The sequence below is a fragment of the Malurus melanocephalus genome, unplaced genomic scaffold, assembly GCF_030028575.1.
Source record: "Malurus melanocephalus ecotype Western Australia unplaced genomic scaffold, MMel_1.1 scaffold_161, whole genome shotgun sequence".
Lineage (NCBI taxonomy): Eukaryota > Metazoa > Chordata > Aves > Passeriformes > Maluridae > Malurus > Malurus melanocephalus.
Genome location: NW_026623393.1, coordinates 172,492 through 193,578, shown reverse-complemented (window position 1 = coordinate 193,578; position 21,087 = coordinate 172,492). Strand labels below are relative to the sequence as shown.

General features: G+C 39.6%; 1 protein-coding gene across 1 annotated transcript in view; it reads left to right on the top strand.

The window, feature by feature from the left end:
- Nucleotides 1-4,556, top strand: part of ATG2B (autophagy related 2B) — a 46,464-nt gene extending 41,908 nt beyond the window's left edge. The window contains exon 42 of the mRNA XM_057371896.1: nt 121-4,556. Within this exon, the coding sequence (XP_057227879.1) occupies nt 121-351 (231 nt within the window). The 3' untranslated portion in view covers nt 352-4,556. The remainder of the gene's footprint in view (nt 1-120) is intronic.
- Nucleotides 4,557-21,087: the final 16,531 nt, after the last annotated feature.

Here is a 21,087-nt window from a genome sequence, read left to right as displayed (position 1 = left end):
CTACAGTTATAGTGCAAATCACCAAGAAATAAAATGCCAAACAGTTTCAAATTTCCCTTAAAAGTAGGAGAGCTTGCTTTTTCTTTTTCAGTGTAACTGATTTCCTTTATTTTCTTGAAGGGGATTACGGACACAGCCCAAACCATCTATGAGACTGCTGCTCGTGAGCATGAGAACAGAGGAGTCACTGGAGCAGTAGGAGGAGTCCTCCGCCAAATCCCACCAACTGTGGTGAAACCTTTCATTGTTGCAACAGAGGCAACCTCAAATGTTCTGGGTGGAATGAGAAACCAGATCAGGCCAGATGTGCGTCAAGAAGAGTCTCAGAAGTGGCGCCTTGGGGAGGATTGAGATTGTAATTCTGGCWCAGCAGGCAGGTAGCAAGGCTGGAAATGCAGATGAATGTCCTGTTGGCAGCTTTAGATGGAGCTCACTTTGTTTTGTCATGCTCATCTCAGGAGCAAATGAGGTTTTCCAACTGTTACTAGCAAAACATCCTACCAAATACATTTATGAATTGAAAAGCAATTTGGTACGTGCTTATACTGTGTGTTACCAATCCATTTGGTAGACAGTGCCAAACATAGTGAAGCATGYGCTGCCAACTGAGAGACATGCTTGCTCTGTTCCATTTACCATATTTTTCTTGGTAGATTTGACACCTGAAGCAGTAGCCTGTATGGTGAAGCTAAGGGGACTTTAAAGAGGTTTACTGAGCATAGTCAAAGAACTGTCTTCAATAAAGGGCACTGCAGATGCTCTTCACTGACTAAAGGATAAAAGCTTTCATTGTGGACATGAGACATGGGGCTGTCTAATAGGGAAGCAGATAAGATAATACTGTTTTGTGGTCATAAGCATTGCTTTAGCGTGGCACTTACAGCAAGGACAAGCTTGATAACCATTCAGAGTTTAGATTCAGTGTCAATACACCTATGAACAGAATTTGTTCCTAAATATTAAATACCTACTTTTGTGGGTTTATGAAGAACCTGAATGTTGCAGAAATGTTCTGTTGTGTTGCACTTTAAAGGATATGGCCTGTATATTGTGCTTTTTTTATAGTGTGAATAAAATGTAATGTGCATTATCCTTTATGTGGTTTAGAAGCTTACACAAATTATTGAAAAGAGCATCATTAGATGATGATCCTACAGAAAAGTGTCTTAAATTTATTTAAACTCATTATATGTAAAAACTTTTTTGTCTACTGTTACACTAATTACAATGCTAAAAATACTCTTCAGGAAAACAATTAATGATAATTGTGGCCAACAGTTCTTTATAAGAATGAAAAATCATAAGTAAAAATGATTTTTTTCATMATTTCATAGTTAAAAGGCTATACAGACTTTATTTTAGTAATCTGCTTTTATTTTACGTTCATATTGCTGCTCTCACAAGGTATTCTTAATTTAGATTGTGTGTCATCAGTTATTTGACAGTGAGTATTTGGGGTCATTTAACTGACACTGGGAATGGGTGAGAGGTTTTAAAAAAACAAGCAAAACTTCAAAAATCAGAGTTGGTACTGACATTATTTACCATTTACCAGGGTCTCCACAGAGCAGTGTTAAGACCTGGGATTGCACCATTTTGGGGCAGTTAAAAGTCTTGATGATAGATGTGCAATAATGAACTTTTATCTTGTATTAGCAAAAACTGGAGAACAAAAAGTAAAGATTCTTTTGAATAGATAAATACTCTTTTTGCATTTCAATAGATTAAACTTTGAATGACTAGCCARTGTGTAAGTGTGTCATAGTTCTGTGCTAGTCATAAGTGGAAATCCTGCCCATATGCCTTGTGGAAGGTCCCCATTGAAAAGGGGACATCAGATGCTATTGATCAGACTTCAGTCTCAAAGAATGATGAGGCAGTTTTTTCCCTCTCTTTGTTTAATACCCACTAGTAGAAACTTTGCTGATGGGCCTTACAGGACAAACAGGAGTGTATGAAGGAAAATAATTGTTGTTAKTTCATGCTGATACTATATTAGCTATTCCTGAACACCAAAGAATCYGGCTGGGCAGCAGATTATTTGAAAATGTCCCCTGTGTTGGGAAGACTTCTGCAGTCTGCTTTATTATTTTTCATAAAACAAAGCTCCAGGTAAAAACAAGTTCCTGCATTGGGTGACAGGTGATATCATAAAGTTTTGTTTCAATTCAGTGGAATCATTGAAGTTGTGGTACGCTTTTAAGGCCTGGTTATTTCAGTTACATGACTTGCTCCAAGCAGAAGGAGATGCTTTTGAGAGGAAAAATACCTGCAGATTTAATAACATAAAGTATTTTCTGATATAAAAATACTTGCTGCAGTGCATAATTCTGTTCAATAATTAGAGAGCTGTGCATTAGTGAAAGCTCAAAGCACAAGCATTTTGCACAGGAATGAGTTCCATGTTTGCAATGTGGCACTCATGAATGCCTTCTCGTGAAGTGATGGTGAGTCAATGCAAGTAAGTAACAATGCATTTTTTTTCATTGGCACTTACTATACTAGTAATTAGCTAGTACTAGTAAATAGCTAGTCCAGTTGATCCACTTAGAGTACACTGCAATAAAATAAATCTACGTGTTTTTTTTTCCTTTCAGACACTGCTGAAAAGGAGTGGTGGCATTTCAGTATTCTTTTCTTTTTCAGTTCTGTCAAGATCTGCTTGTACTGCAAGGCAGTTAGAATRTATTTTTATATGAGGGCATGATGTCAAGGTAAAACCTTTTTATGGTGTATCTCTCATTGTCAGTAATACAGATTGTACAAATATATTAAACTTCACTTTTCACTATGTAAATGCTCTCATTCACTGTTTGCACTTTATTGAGCCTTTTCAATGAAATTGATTCTAAATTTTCGGCATTTTATTTTGGAAACATTTTTTTGATTTCTGGTTGTATATTCTGCATTGTTGCAGTGTTTGAAATGTTTAAAAAACCTAAAAAAATCACAAAACTTAGCAAACTAGTCTTTACATTAAGACTAGTTTGCAGAATATGTCTTGTAGGGCACAGCTTGTGTTTTAAATCAAAATGTATCATGTTTGATAAGGGATTCATCAAATGCTCTGCTCAATACTGTAAGAGTTTTCAAGCACTTAAAAAAATACACAAAATGAGATTTGACTCTGGACATATTTCCTGGAAATGTAAGCTTATGGATAACATTACTGTATTCTCCGTTAGCATGAGGAGATCAGCAAAAATATTGTTGTACTTGAATTTTCCACTGAAATTGGTTGCTATAGATAGGGGCAGTTTTCAGATTTGTAGAGGCTGTAAACTGATGTGGACAATGTTTAATTCTCTGCAAATACTCTGACACTACTACTGCTATTCCTGTTACATATCCCAACACCATCCTGATAGACAGAATTGTCATCCTGGGTTTTCTTAAATATCCAGGCATTTCAAATAATACATCGATGAGTGCCTCGGAAGTACCTGAAAAACAGTCATCTTTTGTAAAACAAACAAACAAACCATTCTTCCTAGGAATCTTAGCAGTGACTGAGGGCAGCACATCATCATACCCATGCAAAGGCAGCTTCCATTTTCTTTCCACTCTCTGTTCTAAATCCTGCAGGTTTTTAGCAGTGCAGTGTACCCTATGTGTACTTGCCTAATGATCAGCATCATCAGTGACTCACTGGATAGTCCCCTGTGAGTTCATCTGTGCTTAAGGGATGTGTCTAMTTTTGTTTGTTCACTAAGTGGTTGATTGTGAGCAGCCATTGCTTGCTTTCATTTACTGTTCCTTAATTGAGTTGCCAAGAAAGACTTCTTAATAAACAAAATGCTATTCAATAGTTATGAGCAAGACACTCACCAAACATCATCTGTACACCTGCAAGTGTGATACTGATTTTCCTTTAAATATTGAAATGTATGCATTTTGTAAAGCAATGAAATCCAAGAATTTGTTTAGAGTAGATAACTACTTCTAAATCTTTTAATACCCTAAATGCCCCCTACAATAGAAGTCAGAAAATGTGCGGGTATGTATGTCAGTTTGGATCCCAGTGTGCACAGTTCTTCAGTCTCCAGGCCTCATGATTTAAGCTTCTGACAACTGTTTTAAGTTGCTCTACATGCTGAAACTTGTTTACAAATAGATACTTACAAGTCAAATACATAAATACAAATCATGCATTTGTACTGGATTTCTTAAYTGTAAGGTAGCTCAAACAGAAACACGGCAATTTGTGTATATGTTTGTGTATATTTTTTACATTTTTGCACTTACAGTAGTTTTGTGGTATTGTTTGTATATAGTTTGCTAGTGTAAAGAATATAATCTCGTGAAATAGAAACCACTGTTGAAGGGAATTGACTATTTCAACTTGAGTTATTTTGCTTAAAGTTCTTGTCCCCTCAGTATGTCCTTAAGAATTATTTTTAACCATAATTTATATGGCACCAAAAGTATATATTTTGGCGTATTAAAATGCTGAAAGGCCTGAGTGCAAATAGGTTGTCTGTTAAATACATTTAATGGAAAAAAACCCCACAAATTTGTAACAATACAAAAAATAAATATCTTAATTTGTTCCTTGAGTTGGTTTTCTCTACCTGTGAATATAACTGACAGAAAAGTTTCCCAAAGTACCAGAATTGACTGTGTAGYGTAAGAGTTGTATCTCAAAAGAAACATTGCACTAAGAAAAAAAGGAAGTTTTAAAATTGCACAGAAGTCAAAAGGTAAGAAATTAATTAAGCTGACTGATATAACCTGAAACCACTTCTTACGATCATCAACAAAGCTCTTTACTTCGATGATCAGATACACTCTCAGCCATAGTCCTGTTGCTGCATTTAGTTACTAAGCATGCATTTGTTATATATGCATTTAGTGGAGGCTTTTAAAGCTTTATTTACTTCCCAACTCTGTGAAGAATGAAAAAKAATTAATTCCCTTCAGGATCCTTCTCTGATGCCCATTTCACATGTGTTTAGTTACAAGCAACTGAAAAGAGAATTCTGATTACTGGACAATGTTAAATGCTAGTGTMAATGCCAGATCCCTGAATAATGTGACAGGTGTAAATAGTTTTCTGCTGTGTTTTGTAATGATGTTATAATTTGGGAGCTGAGGGGTGCTCAGCTGTACAAGGCTGGATAACTTTTCTGTCAAAACAGCAGCCCATCATTTAAAAAGGAAGCTGACACTCACCCTATGTAGCTCCTCTTCTCACAACCTTTTTTTTTTTTTTTTTTTTTTTTTTTTTTTTTTTTTTTTTTTTACAAGACATCATTGTGTATTAAAAGAAAGTGCCCAAGTTCTTTATCTCTTTGCAATACTAGGGCATATCAAGGATAATCCTGATGTCTCCAGGTTAGTCCCCAGATGAGCAGAGGAAATTATGACTCTACAGATTACACTCCAGCTAGCTGAGAATTATATGGAAAACCACCAGTAAGTCATACCACCCTAAAGGAACGTGCGCTAGTGTTCTTGATCTCTGTTCCTAATTGAGGAAGATCCAGGCTCAAGTGTTTTGCTTTTTTTTTTTTCTCTGCTCCATTAGTGATTTTTGTTAGCAACCTTTGAAATGCGATATTAAATAGTGGGGTATTTTCTGCCAATTCATATTTCTAGGAAATAGTATCTTAAACCATCTCTATTATCAGAGATTATACAAGTAATAAAGCTGCCCTTTTATGGTAGATAACTGAAGTTTCAGGGCTATTTTGTTCTGAAACAGCRTGATTAGATGAAAGCAGAACTTACTGAAGGACAACAATGAAGTATTCATGGCCCCACAGGCAAGGAAGCAGTTCAGGCTTCTTAGGTGTTTGTCCATGAGGATTTGTGAGATAYCTGTAGTGTAGTTCTGCTTTCAAGCTTTTATTTCTGTATCTAATTATTTGCTTTCTTGTTGATTCATTTCTTTATTAAGAGTGTCAAGTCTTGTAGGTTGAAGACTGGAAGGAACCYTCCAAGGAGGAAAAGAGATGTATACCCATTAGAGCAGGAGGAAGGTTGCCTCAGTTTTGGGAATATGGCACAGAACTCAGTAGGTGAACCTTGGTTCATTGTAGCTCATGAGCACAAACATAAAGTAGGGGCTGTTTCCATTAGAAGCCTTTAACTTGCACTTTTAGACTTCCACACTTGGTTATTTAGTACTGAAGATTTGTTGGTGACCCCAAGAAATCCACAAATCTCCCAGGATGTTTTTTTTTTTTTCCTTTTCCTTTTTTCCTTTTCCCTTTCCTTTTCCTTTTCCTTCTCTTCTACCTGTTGAGTTTGAAAATGCTTCTTGCTGTGTGTACAGCACAGTCTGAGGGAGACTTAGGGTTGTGAGTGTGAGGATGTTCGACAGTTCCACGCTGTCACCGCGACACTGGCAGTCCTTGGCCGAATGGCAGGTGCAGCACGGTGATCTGAGCCACAGGAGATGAAATGGCACAGGGTGTGCTCTGAGAGTKCTGGTAATAGCACAGCGTGGCTGTGCTGAGCATTGTACAGATCCAGATTCATTGCAGCTGATGGAAAACCAGATAGCACAGAGACCTGGCAGTGATCAGCAGAGACATGGGCACAACACTTGGTACTGTGGATGAAAAGGTGATAGAAAAGCAAAGTAGTGCTCAGTTTTATGAGYAGGTTATATTCAAACAAGTTTTTAAGATAAATGATACCAGGAATTGTATCTCTTTAGTAATGTTTAACAGATCTGAAACGTTTCCTGGAATTATTCAATAAAATAAAATGCTTCACCTTCATTATGGCCTGTCTCTGTGTACTCAGTGCCAGAAGTGTCTTTTAGATCACTGAAAGTATTTATTTTAGACATGAGGCTTCCACTGATGCTCAAGTTCCATTTTCTCTTGGCCTTTCAAAGTTAATTAGTACTTTGTTGTAAYAGTGTTTGCTCTTTTTCTTCTTTTCCATGTCTCTTCTGTCTGAGTGTTTCTTTTCCTCAGAAGACCTGACAGGACAAACTCAGCAAATGTAAATGAGGGGTAGCAATTATACCAATTCCATATTGGTATATATGGAATATGCATGCATTTTATATACCCTCTTGATACCTGAATTCTGTTTACACCAGCCAAAAGTATTGTCTCAGGTCATTTTTGCTATTCTTTCCTAAGAGCTGTAACTTATTGGCAAGAAGGGCCTTTTTCCTTTTCCTGACCAGAAGTGATGCCCCTCCAGGTGAATTCATTAATACAATGGAGTTTGACAATTCATTCAAAAAGAAAAATTACCTCTGAGTTTGAGAAGATCCGTTGATGTGGGGTTGTAAAATGGGCTCTGTCTCTTCACAATATCTCACAGGCACTGCAGCAGTGACAGGAGGCAATTACAAGGGAGCATGTCCCACTACATTAACCATTAATGCCTCTACATWGTTGCCCTAAGCCTCTCGTATAATTTAATGCGAAGATCCACACTGACGTTAAGAGAGAAGGTTTTCAGATGCAATTTTCATCATAACCATCTTKCCTTGTTGTCCTCGACCTGAATTTTTACTGATGCTGCTTCCTATTAAGCGTGAAGCCCCAAGAATAGTTTTACCAGATATTTGTGAAGATGCAGAAAACTCCAGAAAGGCTGATGAATAAAGTTGGGGAGTGTTGTTATTTTTGCCACCCCTGAGATTTGCTGGTAAGTGCTCGTGTCTGTATTTCTTCATCAATACCGCTACTCCAGGGACAATCACTGAATTTAAACTTGCCATGCAAACAGAATAAAGAGATCATAGATTTTTCCAGAGTAACACTGAATATTTGGGGTTTGTTTTTTTTCTCTGTACACATTTTAGGGGTAGCTATACAAACAGGTTCACTGGAGTCCTCTTTGTGTTGCTCGCTGCCAACTCTTCATACTTGTTGCTTTTGCAAAACTCATCTCTGCAGCGAAGTTGATGTAGAGAAAGGATGGTGAAGTGAGTTCACCTGCCTGAACAGAGCCTGCACAGCTGAGGAGGAAGCTGGGTGTAAGCATCCCGCTGTCCTGAGGAAGGACACAGATGTTTGTTTCCAAAGTGTTGTCAGTGTTTTTTCTGGTGGTAGGAAAACAGAGCCTTTCTGAGCTTCACTGTGTTTTAGGGAACCGACTGTGAGTACTCTGCAGTGGGTCCTGGGGCAGGGCCATCAGGTGCAGGGAATGACAGGCACACAGCTTCCTCTCTTCTTTCTGTAACACACTGATATCACGTTTCCATTTCCTAGGACATTCTGTTTCAGCCAATCTGTGGTGTGAGTCAGGAAAAGTCTAAACTCTCAGAGAAAGCTAAGCAAAACCAGCTTCTCAGTACACCTTGTTTTTACAGCAAATCATTTTTGTCCTATTCTTGCTTAAAAATATACATGAATCTCTTTCTATCTTGCATTGTACAGGTAAATAAATGTGGTGATACTGGGACTCTGATTTTGCACTAGATGTCAGACTGCTGCTACCTTCTCCTGTGTTCTCAGCTGCTGAAAAATCTTTTAGAAGCCCATAGCATAACTGCAAAATGGAAACTGTGTCCTTGCCTATTTATAGCAAAGCTAAAGTGAGAACTTGAGGAGAACTGAAAGAGAAGACTCCTTCAGATTCTTTACTGTTTGAAAATTGAAGGACCTGCTTAGATTAAGGCAAAGAACTGCAAGCTTTTTGACAGAGTTTGGTTAGTCTCCAGGGGAACTTCCACATGACTGAGTCTGCTTTGCTGAAAGCTGTTTCCTTCTTCACATCACTTTTCTGTTTAAGACCAAGTCCGCTGTGTGAGGTTCCAAGCAGCAAGAATTTACATTCCTCAGACATTTAAAAATCCTGAATTTGTCTACAGAGTGTTTCCACAAATAACAGCTGTCACTCTGGGGCAAAAAAAAAAGTTTGAAATGTATTTTCAGAATAGTTCCTGTTTACCTAAAAATCRGCAACTAGTGCTTTTTATAAATCAAACTTCATCCCATGTATCTATTGTGGGACAGAAACTTCTTGTGTAGAGGACAATACATGAGCTCTAGTCACTCTGGACACMAAGTGCTGGATAATTGCCACTGAGATCTATGGCTGATGCTAAGGTCTATTTTAGTTGTATTACATGTACCCCTATCTGGGGAAATTTACATCCCTATATGGATTATAATTGTGATTATGATCATATTCCAGGAAGTCAAGATATACATGAAAAAGCAATAGACATTGCACTTTATGCAAAGATAAAGGAACTGTCTTTTTAAGGCTTATCAAGAATTCCCAAAAATTTTCTCATTTACAGAGGGGAGTTTTTTAGTTGTTCATCATGAAATGCTGAATTTATGACTTCAGAAGAAACTGATCATAGTGGCAACAAATGCAAACAAGGAAGTGGCTGCTACAGAAGAAAATTAAGTGTCTTAGTCATAGTCATTCACAGAGACCAGGGAAAGTCACTGCAAATTAGTAGTGCTGTCTCCCAAGCCATCCACAACTGAGTGATGTATCTTAATATAACCAAAACTGCATTAATTACTGACAGTAAATTAGCTCCTCTTTCAACAGAGAAAATGACTAAAGGCTTATTTAGAAAATATGTATATATCTACATGGCCTCTCAAAAAACTGTGATAATTGCTTTGCATTGCATTGTTAAAAATATTTATATGCATTGTTTAGAATGAAGAGACTCTGAAAACTGCATTAAGAATATTTGAGAACTGAAAAATTCTATTAGAGTCAAATAATTTGAGTCATGATGTTGCAGTGCCAGGCTAACTTTGCGAGATGTTACTCTCTCCAATAATGAAACATCGTTGATGATGCAGTTTAGTGGCCTGACCACCACTCATACAGTGTGATGCTACTAAAAAGCTTCTGTGCCATTTGGACAGTTCAAGACATAGTTTCCCTTAGTAAATTYATTTTCCATCAAAGGACACTTAGTCAAAGGAGGGAAGATGGTGAAAACAGGAAATATGAGGAATATATTTCTCCTGCTCACCAGCTTTTGGTCCAGTCAAAAAACCACCTTTTGTGTGGCCTTGATGTCAGAGTTGACTTCTGCACTGAAGTTCCTACCCTAAAAAGACAACATTACAGCAAGTCTGTGCTTTTTCTGGATGCTTTTCTGTTCTTAATTTGGAAAGATGTTGCAGTTTAGTATTACCCACTGAGGAAATGGGGGGTTGTTTTACAAAAATAATGTTTTTGTTGGAAGCTGTTSTACTAGAAACAAATGTTATTGTCCACATCTATCATTGGCAAAAACATACAAATAATCATAATGATATATACAAGTACTTGAACTGATGATAAAGGAGATATTTCCAGAAAAATACCATCTCTAAGAAAGGGGCAGGAGCCATGATTTTACCTGAGAAGAAGAACAAATTGTATCTATGTAATTGCTGTGAAATTGTATTTTTTTTTATGCATTACATTTAGCTTACAGAGTGGCTTAAGCTGTCCTTCACCCCTCTTTCCAGCAGCTACTCCATCCATGTCCAGCTCTGCCTCCTAAGCTGTGCCAGATTACCTGGTTTTGTGCTTACATGGTGCATTAGAAATGGAACTGGATAATTTATGGGTTTTAATCTGGATCGCTTTCCTGATTTAGTTCATCACACATCTACAGATTCAGCTGTCCTGACTCAGCTAAAGGAGAGAGGACAAATTAGTGGAAGAAAAGTTCATCTGGGGCAGGGCAAATCAACAGAGTCCTTGAAAGAAATATAYGGGAAACAGTGGCTTCAGCAGAGATCAGTTACCTTTATGTCTTAATTTTCTCTCTGTGAGAAAATAAGAATTTACCACCTTGTAAGCAGACTGCCTATGAGCACTTGGATCTGTTGTTATCTGTCATAGCAGGATATGACTTATTACTGCTTTTGGTAATACGGTCTGACATTTGTTTATCAAATTCATTCTCAAATGTGTCTTCTGTGTTAACCAAAGCACAATTAAAAAATCTCTTTTCCTTCTTTTCTTCTCTTTTTATGAAATATAAGATGTCTCATTATCTTGCTGCTCTCTAAGTGTAAGRTTTACAAATCAACACTGATATGCAAAACATGTTTATTTATGTTAAAGTATGTGAATTGGCCTTGACAAAAATCTTGCATGATATAACCTCTTTTCTTTGTATTTCTTTTGTTACATTAATTAAGTAGAAAAAGCCTTGATATTTGGCATGTTGCAACAATGCTTTTTATTYTCCATGCATCTCCGTTTGTGCTGGAATAAATTATACTGTGCTCTCTCAGTGAGATACACCAATGCATTTTTTATGCCAATTGTGATGGTAGTTTAGTTGGTCTAAATGTCAGATTCTGCCAGTAGCTCAGGGATAGCGTGGAGACTGGTAAAGACTCAGTAACAATAAAATATGTAACTTGCTTTACCTAYACCACAGGTAACTTAGAAAGTGCATTTTATGTGCTATTATTATTTCTACATGGTTAAACCCCAAACTTCTAAGTGTCCACAGAGCTTGACTGTGAGTAATCTTGCCTGATGTTTCGATTCAGCAGAACACTTAAACAGAAGTCAATCGAAGTTAGCAATACATGTCAGCACATAAGTGGTTTTCGTAATAAGGGAAAATGTCCTTAAGTGCTTCCTTGAGAACGGATTTCGATTTCTACACAAATGACTGAAATTCGTAGCAGTGTGTGGAGTGTGACACATTAAAGGCTGTTTGAAGCAATGGATGATTCATCTTCTCAGATACCTGATTTTATGAAGTGGCATTTTTAGATCTTRACCAGAATTCAGCTTAAAAGATTAATTTCTAGAGTGCGTTTTTAAGTCCCTTCAGATTTTCACTGACAGCATGGTAAAGAGTTAGAGGACAACTTAGTTGCAGTGGCTGTAGCTAGAACCAAACACTTTGATTTCCAGTTCTTCTGGAAAAGCAGTAATTCATTTCTACCAGGAGGGGCTGCTCAGCAACTGTTCCTTGGTCACAAAACCAGTCCGAGAAGGAAAGCCTAGCTGGGCTGCAGATCTGCCTATGTCAGATGTTCACATGTGCCTCCCAAATTTCAAACAGCTTGCTGGAAAGGTTCCTTCCCTGTGTGTGTGTGAATATGCATACCCCCATCTTCTAGTAAAAGGTGTCTCTCTGTGCTCTTCAAGACAGAATAAATTTGTTATTCTTGCACAATTTTCTTGGATGTTGTCTTTTCTTGGATGTTGTATTTCTAAGTGCATGGCCCTGGGCAGCCTTGCTGTGATATGCCCGGTCAGCTAGAGTGAGACACCCACCTTCAGGAGGCTACCTGTGTAGGTCAGGAGCCTGCCCAGTGTGRCAGTGTTCAGAGCCCAAGGAAAAGGCTCTTCTTTCTTCTGCCTCTTGGGTTAGATTTGGCTCATGTTCACATCTCTTTCAGCTAGACAGACTGGAAACCTAAACTAGGTGATTGCAGGAGGTCCCTTCCAACATAAATGATTCTGTGATGTCATAACATGAACTTTAGCCCTAGGTACATACTCCTTGGAAGCAATCTGCCTATGGTTACAGAATATTTATAAAGCAGGATGCTGAAATCTCAGAAGATTACTAACATTACATTTGGCAGTGTTCTTTCTCCATATTTTATCTGTGAACAGAGAGAAAACACTTTATAATATTTAAACTAAACAATTTCAAGGATTTGTTTCATACAAAATATGCACTTAGCAGAAGTTATGCAAAACAATTTAGGTTAACACAAAATCCTGCATAAGTACCCTTAGGAGCTTCTTCAAGCTTCTTCAGTTGTTCAGAAACCTTCCCATCTCTCTTTCTTGGCAGCAGCATTTCTGACTGTGTTTCTGCAGGAAGAGCATAAACTGTTACCTGTTACCATGTGAGCTAAACACGTGTCCTTAGAAGTTTTCAGTTCCCCAGCTCCTCTCTCATGTACCCTCATGCACCCAGTCTTTCTGCTTCCCTCTGTCCCATTTCTTCRGGCCTCTGATGCACATCTCCTGTAAAAGACAGGTTTCCATTGTGGTATGTTGATGCTATCCCTGGAGCAGCTCAAATGTGGCTGATGAATGACACGCATTCCCCTTTTCTGAGGAGGTGACAACATTGTCACTTCACCCCTGGGAAGGCAATAACATACTCTGTTACTTGGACTCCATTCAAGTCATCTTGCACCACTTGTTTGAATTTCTGCTCCACGTGGCACAAGACTTCACTGGCACAGAACAATTTCATTGAATGCTGCATTGGTGGAAAGAAATCAGCATTCTGAGGATTTCCTGATATCCACAGATCTTAGGAGGTTGTTTACTGACAGTTTGTGACAGGTAGGTCACCTCCTGCCTTTGAAAAGAGCAGGGGTTGCTCAGTGGGTACCTGTGAGATAGCACACCTTGCTTTGAATCACAGACTTCTGCTTCAAATTTTGATTTTTGTGTTTTAATAGAGCACTGCTCTGCATTAGTGGGCCTAAGCAATAATGCCAGAGGTTTCTGAGGAAGCAGAGGGGGAGCTCAAGGGAGAATACAGATGTTCTTCGAAGGACAGAGATGGAATGCAGGGGTTTACTGCCTGGCTGCTGCCTGGTTACTAGGTCAAGTACTTTGGAACAATCACATCAGCCCAAAACAGATTGTAATCAGAAGGGCATTTATAAGAGCTGAGAAGAGCAGGAGTAGGAGTTTTCATCTAATCTTAAAGAAAAGTATGAGTGTTGTACTTCCCCATTATGCCTATATCTCTCCACAGCAGCTGTCTCTGCACTTTAACTCACCTTTCACGGAAGCTTTGCCTGCCAATCCTCCTTTGATCCAAATGAGAGATGTGTGAGCAAGCAGGCCAGAGGATCCCTGAGACAAGGACCATCTAACAAAGCAGGTGACATTGGGAGCTACCTGATGCTCCAGTGTTTTTCTGCGATACAGGCCATCAAGCGAGCAAAGCCATTTAAGGGTTGGAAAGGATCAGGGAGATCCAGAWTCATATGATTGTTCCTGAATCATATTTCTGGTCCCTCCACTTTGCTGGCGAGGTGCAATTTCCCTTCATTTTTCTTTCAGGTGCACTAAATGTAATGGTGTGTTCTATACATAATCTATTGGTGGTTTCACTGCTAAGACAGGCAGTTCTGGTCATGGTTCCACCAGTGTGGATGTAGCTGGGGACCTGGCTTGCCCTGTGGCATTGTCATGCCTCATGCTGGTAGCATTTAATGTAAGCTGTCAGAGCTGCTTGTGACAGCCTGTATGCATTGTGATTGATGTGAAGGCGTGCAGAGAAATTGGGATTGGACAAGGAGGCCATGTCAGCACTGCTGCACCCTTTCATTCAGTGATACTATGCTGGGCAGTGCTGGTGTTTGGGAGGACTGGGCAGGAATGAGAAGCACGAGGCAGCTCCCAGAGACTGCCAGTGAGAGCCTGCACACAGYGGCAGTGCACACAGTGGGTTTCTAGCTTGTCAGTTCACACAGGTGGAAAATTGATAGGGATCAATGCTCCTTGCACAGAGTTCTTCAGCAATGGTCTAGGCTGCAACACAAGAGGCATGCTGGGTCACCTTTTGAAATTCTGTCTATATATTATAAGTTTCAATTGTAAATTTTTATAAGTTACAACTGTGATTTTAAAAGGTTTGGAGAAATTAGGCATTCACAAAGCTCTATATTGCTTTATCAGCCATATTCACTAGTAGATATTTATTTCTTTTTTTTTCCTCAGAGAAGGCCATCTCATGTGGTGGTCTGAATTCTAGATGAGATTATCATGAAAATATTGTGTTCAAATGTGGACGAAGCACTGTAAATATCATTAGTCTTTCAGAGACACCCTTGGCAGGCAGCACTGTAAGCTGCAGGGAGCAGCAAGCAGAATGTGCAACAGGGCCTTTCCTTGAGACTGGAGAGATGTATTTCAACAAAATCCCCAAATACCTGTCAATATTTCAATAGCTCAGGYTAACAGCTGCTGGTAAAACTATGCTGAAGGTCCTTTGGGATACAGCACAGCRCTGTGTGTGCAGCTTCCACTGCTTTTGCTGTTCTGTTGAGAAGGTCTCCTCCCACTTGGTAAATGCTGCTGCAAAAACAGCCTTAAACTCTGGATTCATTTCCATGTATATAGACTGAATGGAGACACAGAAATTRCTCTAAAGAGGACAGGTAGGAGAAACCTGGATAGGTTCCTTCAGGAGTGTCCAGCTGAACCGCAGAGGCAGAGCAGCCTTAGGGGCTGATRCTAATCCAGCAAAGCAAAAGGGCCATCTCTTCTTTTTTCCCATATTCCCATATTCCCTCCCTCCTCCCCAACACTTCTGCCACAAGCCAGTCTGAGCAAAGTGTCTTGTGTACTGTGGGTATGAAAGCATACTGGCTGATGGAGCAGAAAGGAAAGTAGGTGCCTTGGGTGACAGTCCACACTGAAAATTAGCATCTGACACTGCCAGCAGCAAGGTTAAAGAGTTAATCATCCTTCAGTCTGCTGCAATATATGCCATCTATTGCATAATTCCAAACAATGAGCATTTAAAACACATAAGGCACGTTCATTCTCTAGACATTTAGTCAGGAAAAAAGTGGCTGTATTTTTCAAATAAAATGCTTGTCTAGAAACAGTTMACCAACTCTAATCAAACCCATCTATCTTCTTCTAACTCAGTATCAGACAGTAATTGCAGTCAGTTATGTTAGCAGACCGTACAAACAAATTGCTGGAAGGGAAATTTAGGGTGTTTATTGTAATGCATATGTGGAGGGAGGAAGAGCTAATGCCCTAGACTGCTACAAACAGTAAATGGATGGTTTTTAGACCTCATGAATTAGAAAATATTTGCCTTGCAGAACACTGTAGCTTCTCTCCATTTTTCTTTAGGAGAAGAAATGGAKTATTAAACTCTAAAAGGTATCATTGCCCTAGTTTCATATGCATACAAATATACAGTAATTATTTATAACAAATGCAAATAACACTGACAAGACAGATGCCAGAAAGCAACCAAATGCAACAGCCTCTACTGTCTGCCCTGCCTTCATTTACATTCCCTAATGGGACTGGGCTGTGAGGTGATCTCTGTTCACATGACTGTAAATAATCATTGCCACACAGCCTATTTCCTGTAGTAACTCTCAGGGCCTAGACTGACTTGAGGGGCAAGTCCTCTTGTTTTCTGACTCTTGCTGTTTATTCATCAGCTCCTTTCAACAAGGAAACACAGTTGTAAACCCAGTGTCAGATGGAGTAGCCCATTTGCCTTCCACCAACATCCCTGCTCTCACAGTCAAGCTGAGACATTCAACCTYCCCTTCCATGCACACACAATTTTCCCAAATATTGGACTGCCTTGCTGTCCTTGCAATGAGTTCAGCACTAATACTCACTGTGTTATTAACCTTACTCTGATTCAGACTAATAGCACCAGAGCTGTTAAGTCTTTCTCCTCGCAGCACAGGRGAATGTTCACAGAACAAAGTGTGTCTCAGTTCAGAGAACAGAGAGTGTCTTGCTGTCTTGTTTGCTCCTGAAAGATGTGCAGAAAGCATCACTTCATACAGCAATAGCCTTGGACAAACAAAGGGATTTCCCTATTATCCCATGTGAAAAAAAAAAAAAAAGAAAAAGTTAATTTGGACATCTAGGAAGGATGTTTAGGAACTGGTGGTTCCTAAAAGGAAGTTGGCTTGACTAATCCATCCCATGTGTCTTGCACTGATGGCTCCTGTCTCCCATTCCCTGTCCTCAGGGTAGTCCCTCACTGCAGAGCTGCAGGGGCTCTCCTGCTCTGGGCCAGCCTGTGCTGGACACAGTTGGCTGTGCTTGGAGAGAGGGGCTGGGCTGAGGAGTCCCGCTAGASGACATCATCTGCCATCATCTCCTGATTTCCACCAGCGACCAGGGACCTCAGATAAAGCTCCCACAACATGAGAGGATACAGTATTGCCCACTGCATCAGAAAATGACATATTGATCTGAAAAGGGAAGTGTTTCATTACAATCAGGACATGGGATAACTCTACTACTAGAGTCTGAGTAGTCTGAGTAGTTAGAATTTGACAAAAAAAAAGGCAGACAAATAATCCAATGCGTGAAGGGAGTTGTATTTCACATCAGTATACCAAAAGTCTTGGGCAGAATCCCAAAATAACTCTTCCAGACCCTTCWCACCTCATCTGAATAAACAGGATGGGTTGTGTAGAATGCCTGGAAGTGAAGCAGAGCAAGACAGGAAGAACAATGCATGTCTAAAATCACACATCTAATTTTATTCTACTGAAAGCGTGCCCTTGCATGCTGTTTTGCCCATGTTTTCTCTATGGACTGCTCCTTTTAATGTGATCAGTCAGTGGTGCTTTTGTGCAGTTTCTCAGGGACATCATGTACTGTTTAGAGGATATCTTATGTTCTGGACAACATGCGGTGCACTTGTAGGATTTTTGTCAGAACACGAAAGGTGAGATATGAATAGTTCTAACAAAGCTGCTYTTTGGTCCTGCTGTTCCAAATAAATGCTTATTCTCACATTAAAACATGTGAATGCTAATTTTATATTTAATATTTTACTAGCAAATACAAACCTACACTTTTATCTAGAACATGGGGAGGAAAACAAGAGGGATGCAGCCACCTCAGAGGATACAACAACAAGCAAGACAGGTATTGTGGKGAAATTTTGGGCAAGTGCTCCACATTTAAAGTAAGTGCCATACACCCACAGAAAATAGGTGTGATTTGCCTGTTATTGGCTAGATGAAGCACTTGGGACTCTCTGTTATGATAGTATCTGATACCACACAATGCTCTCAGGCACAAGGTGAGAGCATGTGTGGTATCAGATACTACTACTGATACTATCTACTACTCTCTTGTGGTGTCCTGTGCAGGGTCAGAGCGGGACTCAATGATCCTGATGGGTCCTTTCCAACTCAGCATATTCTATCRTTCTATGATCACACACCTATTTTGTTTTGAGATGTCACAAAGATCAACACACCTGTGAAATTTGGAAGCCTCATTATATTGGTGGTTACCTGACACCTGCTGGTGGTGTGACCCTGCTATGAATAGGGTGGATCACAGTAGCCTCAAAACAGAAGTGTCTTTTTGGCTGTGTGGTTTGGTCTAGGACRCACCTCTGGGGTGATTCTTGGCACTTTTAGGAGCAAACCCAGACCTTCACACAGAGCTTAGAGCAGTCTGCAAGGCTGCAATTAGAGCCCCAGCTACTGCATCTGCTGACTTAAAAAAAAKGCTATAGAAGGGAGGAGAACTGAAATGGTCTCTCAAAAAATCCCCTTGTGCCTTAGTCATTGGAATATTTTTGACCCAAACCTTGCTGCTGAAAGCCAGYTCTCAAGGGCAGCTGGGAAGGGCTAACAGAGCTGCTGCAGGAAGCCAAAGGGCTGAGCAGGTATAGCTGGGACCAGAGCTGGTTCACTGTGGTTTCAGGGAGCTGAGATATTGGATGTACAACTGGTAGTGAGACTACTGTCTTCTCTCCCTGGGCTACCAAGTGTGTGTATTTGCCTGAGATAACATGTCTTGGTTTGGACAGGGCCATGTGTGAAGGAAAGTGTGTCTGTAATGCATCACTGAGCACCTGAATGTTACTCCTGATCTGCAGTGACAATTGAGCAAAGAATTGCCTTGAAGTTCAGGATGTGTGAAGTCTCAATAGTCTGCACCCCTAGGAGTCCTTTCAGAAGTAGTACTTTTCTGGGACTTGCTTCTGTTATATATCTGTTACATCTTTCCCCATTAGCTTGAGTTTATTTCTCTCCCTCCTTTATGATCCAGTCATGAAGAGCATCTCAGGGCTGTCTGTAGGTATTTCAAAAACATTGAGAAAAGGTGTGTTCCTTATGTTCCATCTTCCTGCAAATCTGYTTGCTGCATGAATCTTCTGCCATCATTAAATCCATCTTCTCCTAACTGGGCAATGATAAGCATTTCCATGATAGTCTCATAATGATGGCTTTTTATTTGAAAGCTCTGCAGTTGTTGCCAAGTGAAGCAGAATATTTCTTTTTTTTTTCCCACACCATGGCAAAAAGAAAGTTTGCTGACAGTTTTCTGACAGCTGTAAACAGTATTTATTTGACCCAGTGGTGCTTTGCAGCCCTTCACATTCAATTGTCTGAAGCAAAGAAGGAGACAAAACTGTGCTAAACTCCAWAACACCTTCTCACTAATAATTTTGGTTATTTCAGTAGATTATTATTTATTTATAAATGCCTTAGATATAGGTATATTTATAAGGTGTYAAGCCCCATCAGACTTACCATCATCCATTGTCTGACAGCCACTTGCCACGTCAGAGACATTCAGTGTTCTGGCTGTGGGTGATTTTCCTTTTGAGTTACTGGGATCCCTGCTGGGGAGCTGGCATGCAACCTGCAGATAAGAGCTGAGCAATGTTGGCAAGAGGCCTCTCAGAAGCTCAGTGCTTCTGGTGATTCATGAGACTGACRAAAGTTTTGCAGAATAGGCAGCCTCATCTTTAAATTTTCTTGGCTTTCTCATTTTTTTGAAATGTCTTAATTGTTTTTTTATTTGCTAAATATAGTATACTGAGTTTCAATTTAAATTTGCTTATCTTTTTCAAATCTGGACTCACTGAATTTTTCAGTTTATCATTGGGGGCTGATCTTTCTCCTCCTGATTTGTCCTGGGCAAATGCTCATCACCCCAATAACTTCTATATCATCACCCCAATAACTTCTATAGTGTGCACCAGCAGTTTTGTCACATGAAGAATATGTTTATCAGAAACCTAGCACAAAAAAAAAAAATTATTTCTTACTATGCTAACTATAAGATGATGTAATATCTTTGACTCTGAAAAAAACTAAAATAACTTTATTATGGTTAATTAAAGGCATTCAGGTTCACTATCTCTGCTCAGGACTAGCCCTTTGTCTGGTGCAAATATGTTCAGTTCCACTMATTTCAATTTACTGTCATGTACATTAGGTGAGGTTTTGGCCTCTAACCTGTYATTTACTGCACAGTTGTGTCACTCAGACAAGGATTGCTTGGGGCTGCATATTAAATATTTCTATCCTCCTTCCAATGCTGAAAAGCATTTCTCACTCCATGATACTCCAGAGCTGCATGGCACAAACGTTTATCCATGCATCAAAAATGGGACAATTTGAAAAGTTTTTTCAGGATCTGGACCTTGCAGTTTATCKGTTGAGTTAGCCTTGTGTGATAGATGTGAGACTTATTCCAGCCCTTCCTGTGGGAAATGGTGGCGGCTGCTTTCATTCCTAATGTGTGCCTGGAGATTTGCTGTGCAGGAGCTGAAAGCCAAATGTGAACTTTTCTATGTGTGAATTACTTCCCAGAGGAGAACATCTTTTCCAGCTGTAGCTGTACAGTAGAGCGATAATGGAAAATAAACCTCAGCTCCTGAAAGAAAATATCAGTGGCAGACAGTGAAGATTTTGCTGGAACAAACCTGGAGCGCACAAGGTTAAGATGGCAGAAGAGGGTTTTCTAGAGCAGTTGCTTCGTGTTTTGTTCCTGATGAGCTTTTCTGTCGGATGCACTGCTACCAGCCACATACATGCATAAAACCAGGAAGTTTTGAATCCTCTGATTCCTTTTACTGTGTCATGTCATTTAATAACTCCCCATGACMAGTAGCACAAGAGACTTATGAATTTGTGGCAACAGCGTGGCCAGAGTAGGTTGTGTGGACAAARTTCTCCTGCCAGAAGCTGAGGAGCTGTGCTAAAGCCGGCTTCTTCCTTCTTACTATCCACACAAGGTGGATAATGTGGTTTAATCCCAGCAGACAACTAGACACCATAGTGACAGTGTGAGGGGGAGAAGAATCAGGAAAGAAAAGATAAAACTTGTGGGTTGAGATAAGAACAGCTTGATAATTGAAGCAAAGTAAAATATAATAGTATGAATGATAATAATAACAATAATATCAGTAATAAAAAGGGGAGGGAAAGAGAAAGAGAAAGAGAGAGACAGAGACAGAAATAAACCCCCAGAAAAACAAGTGATTCACAGTAGAGTTGCTCACACTCATTGACCAATGCACAGCCCACCCCATGGCTGCAATGAATTTGATATCAATATTATTCTCAAAACTAAACACAGCAATGTACCAGCTGCTAAGAAGAAAATTACCTCCATCCCAGCCAAAATCAGGACAGATGTGTTGCTGCCCATGGCTTGAGCCTGAGA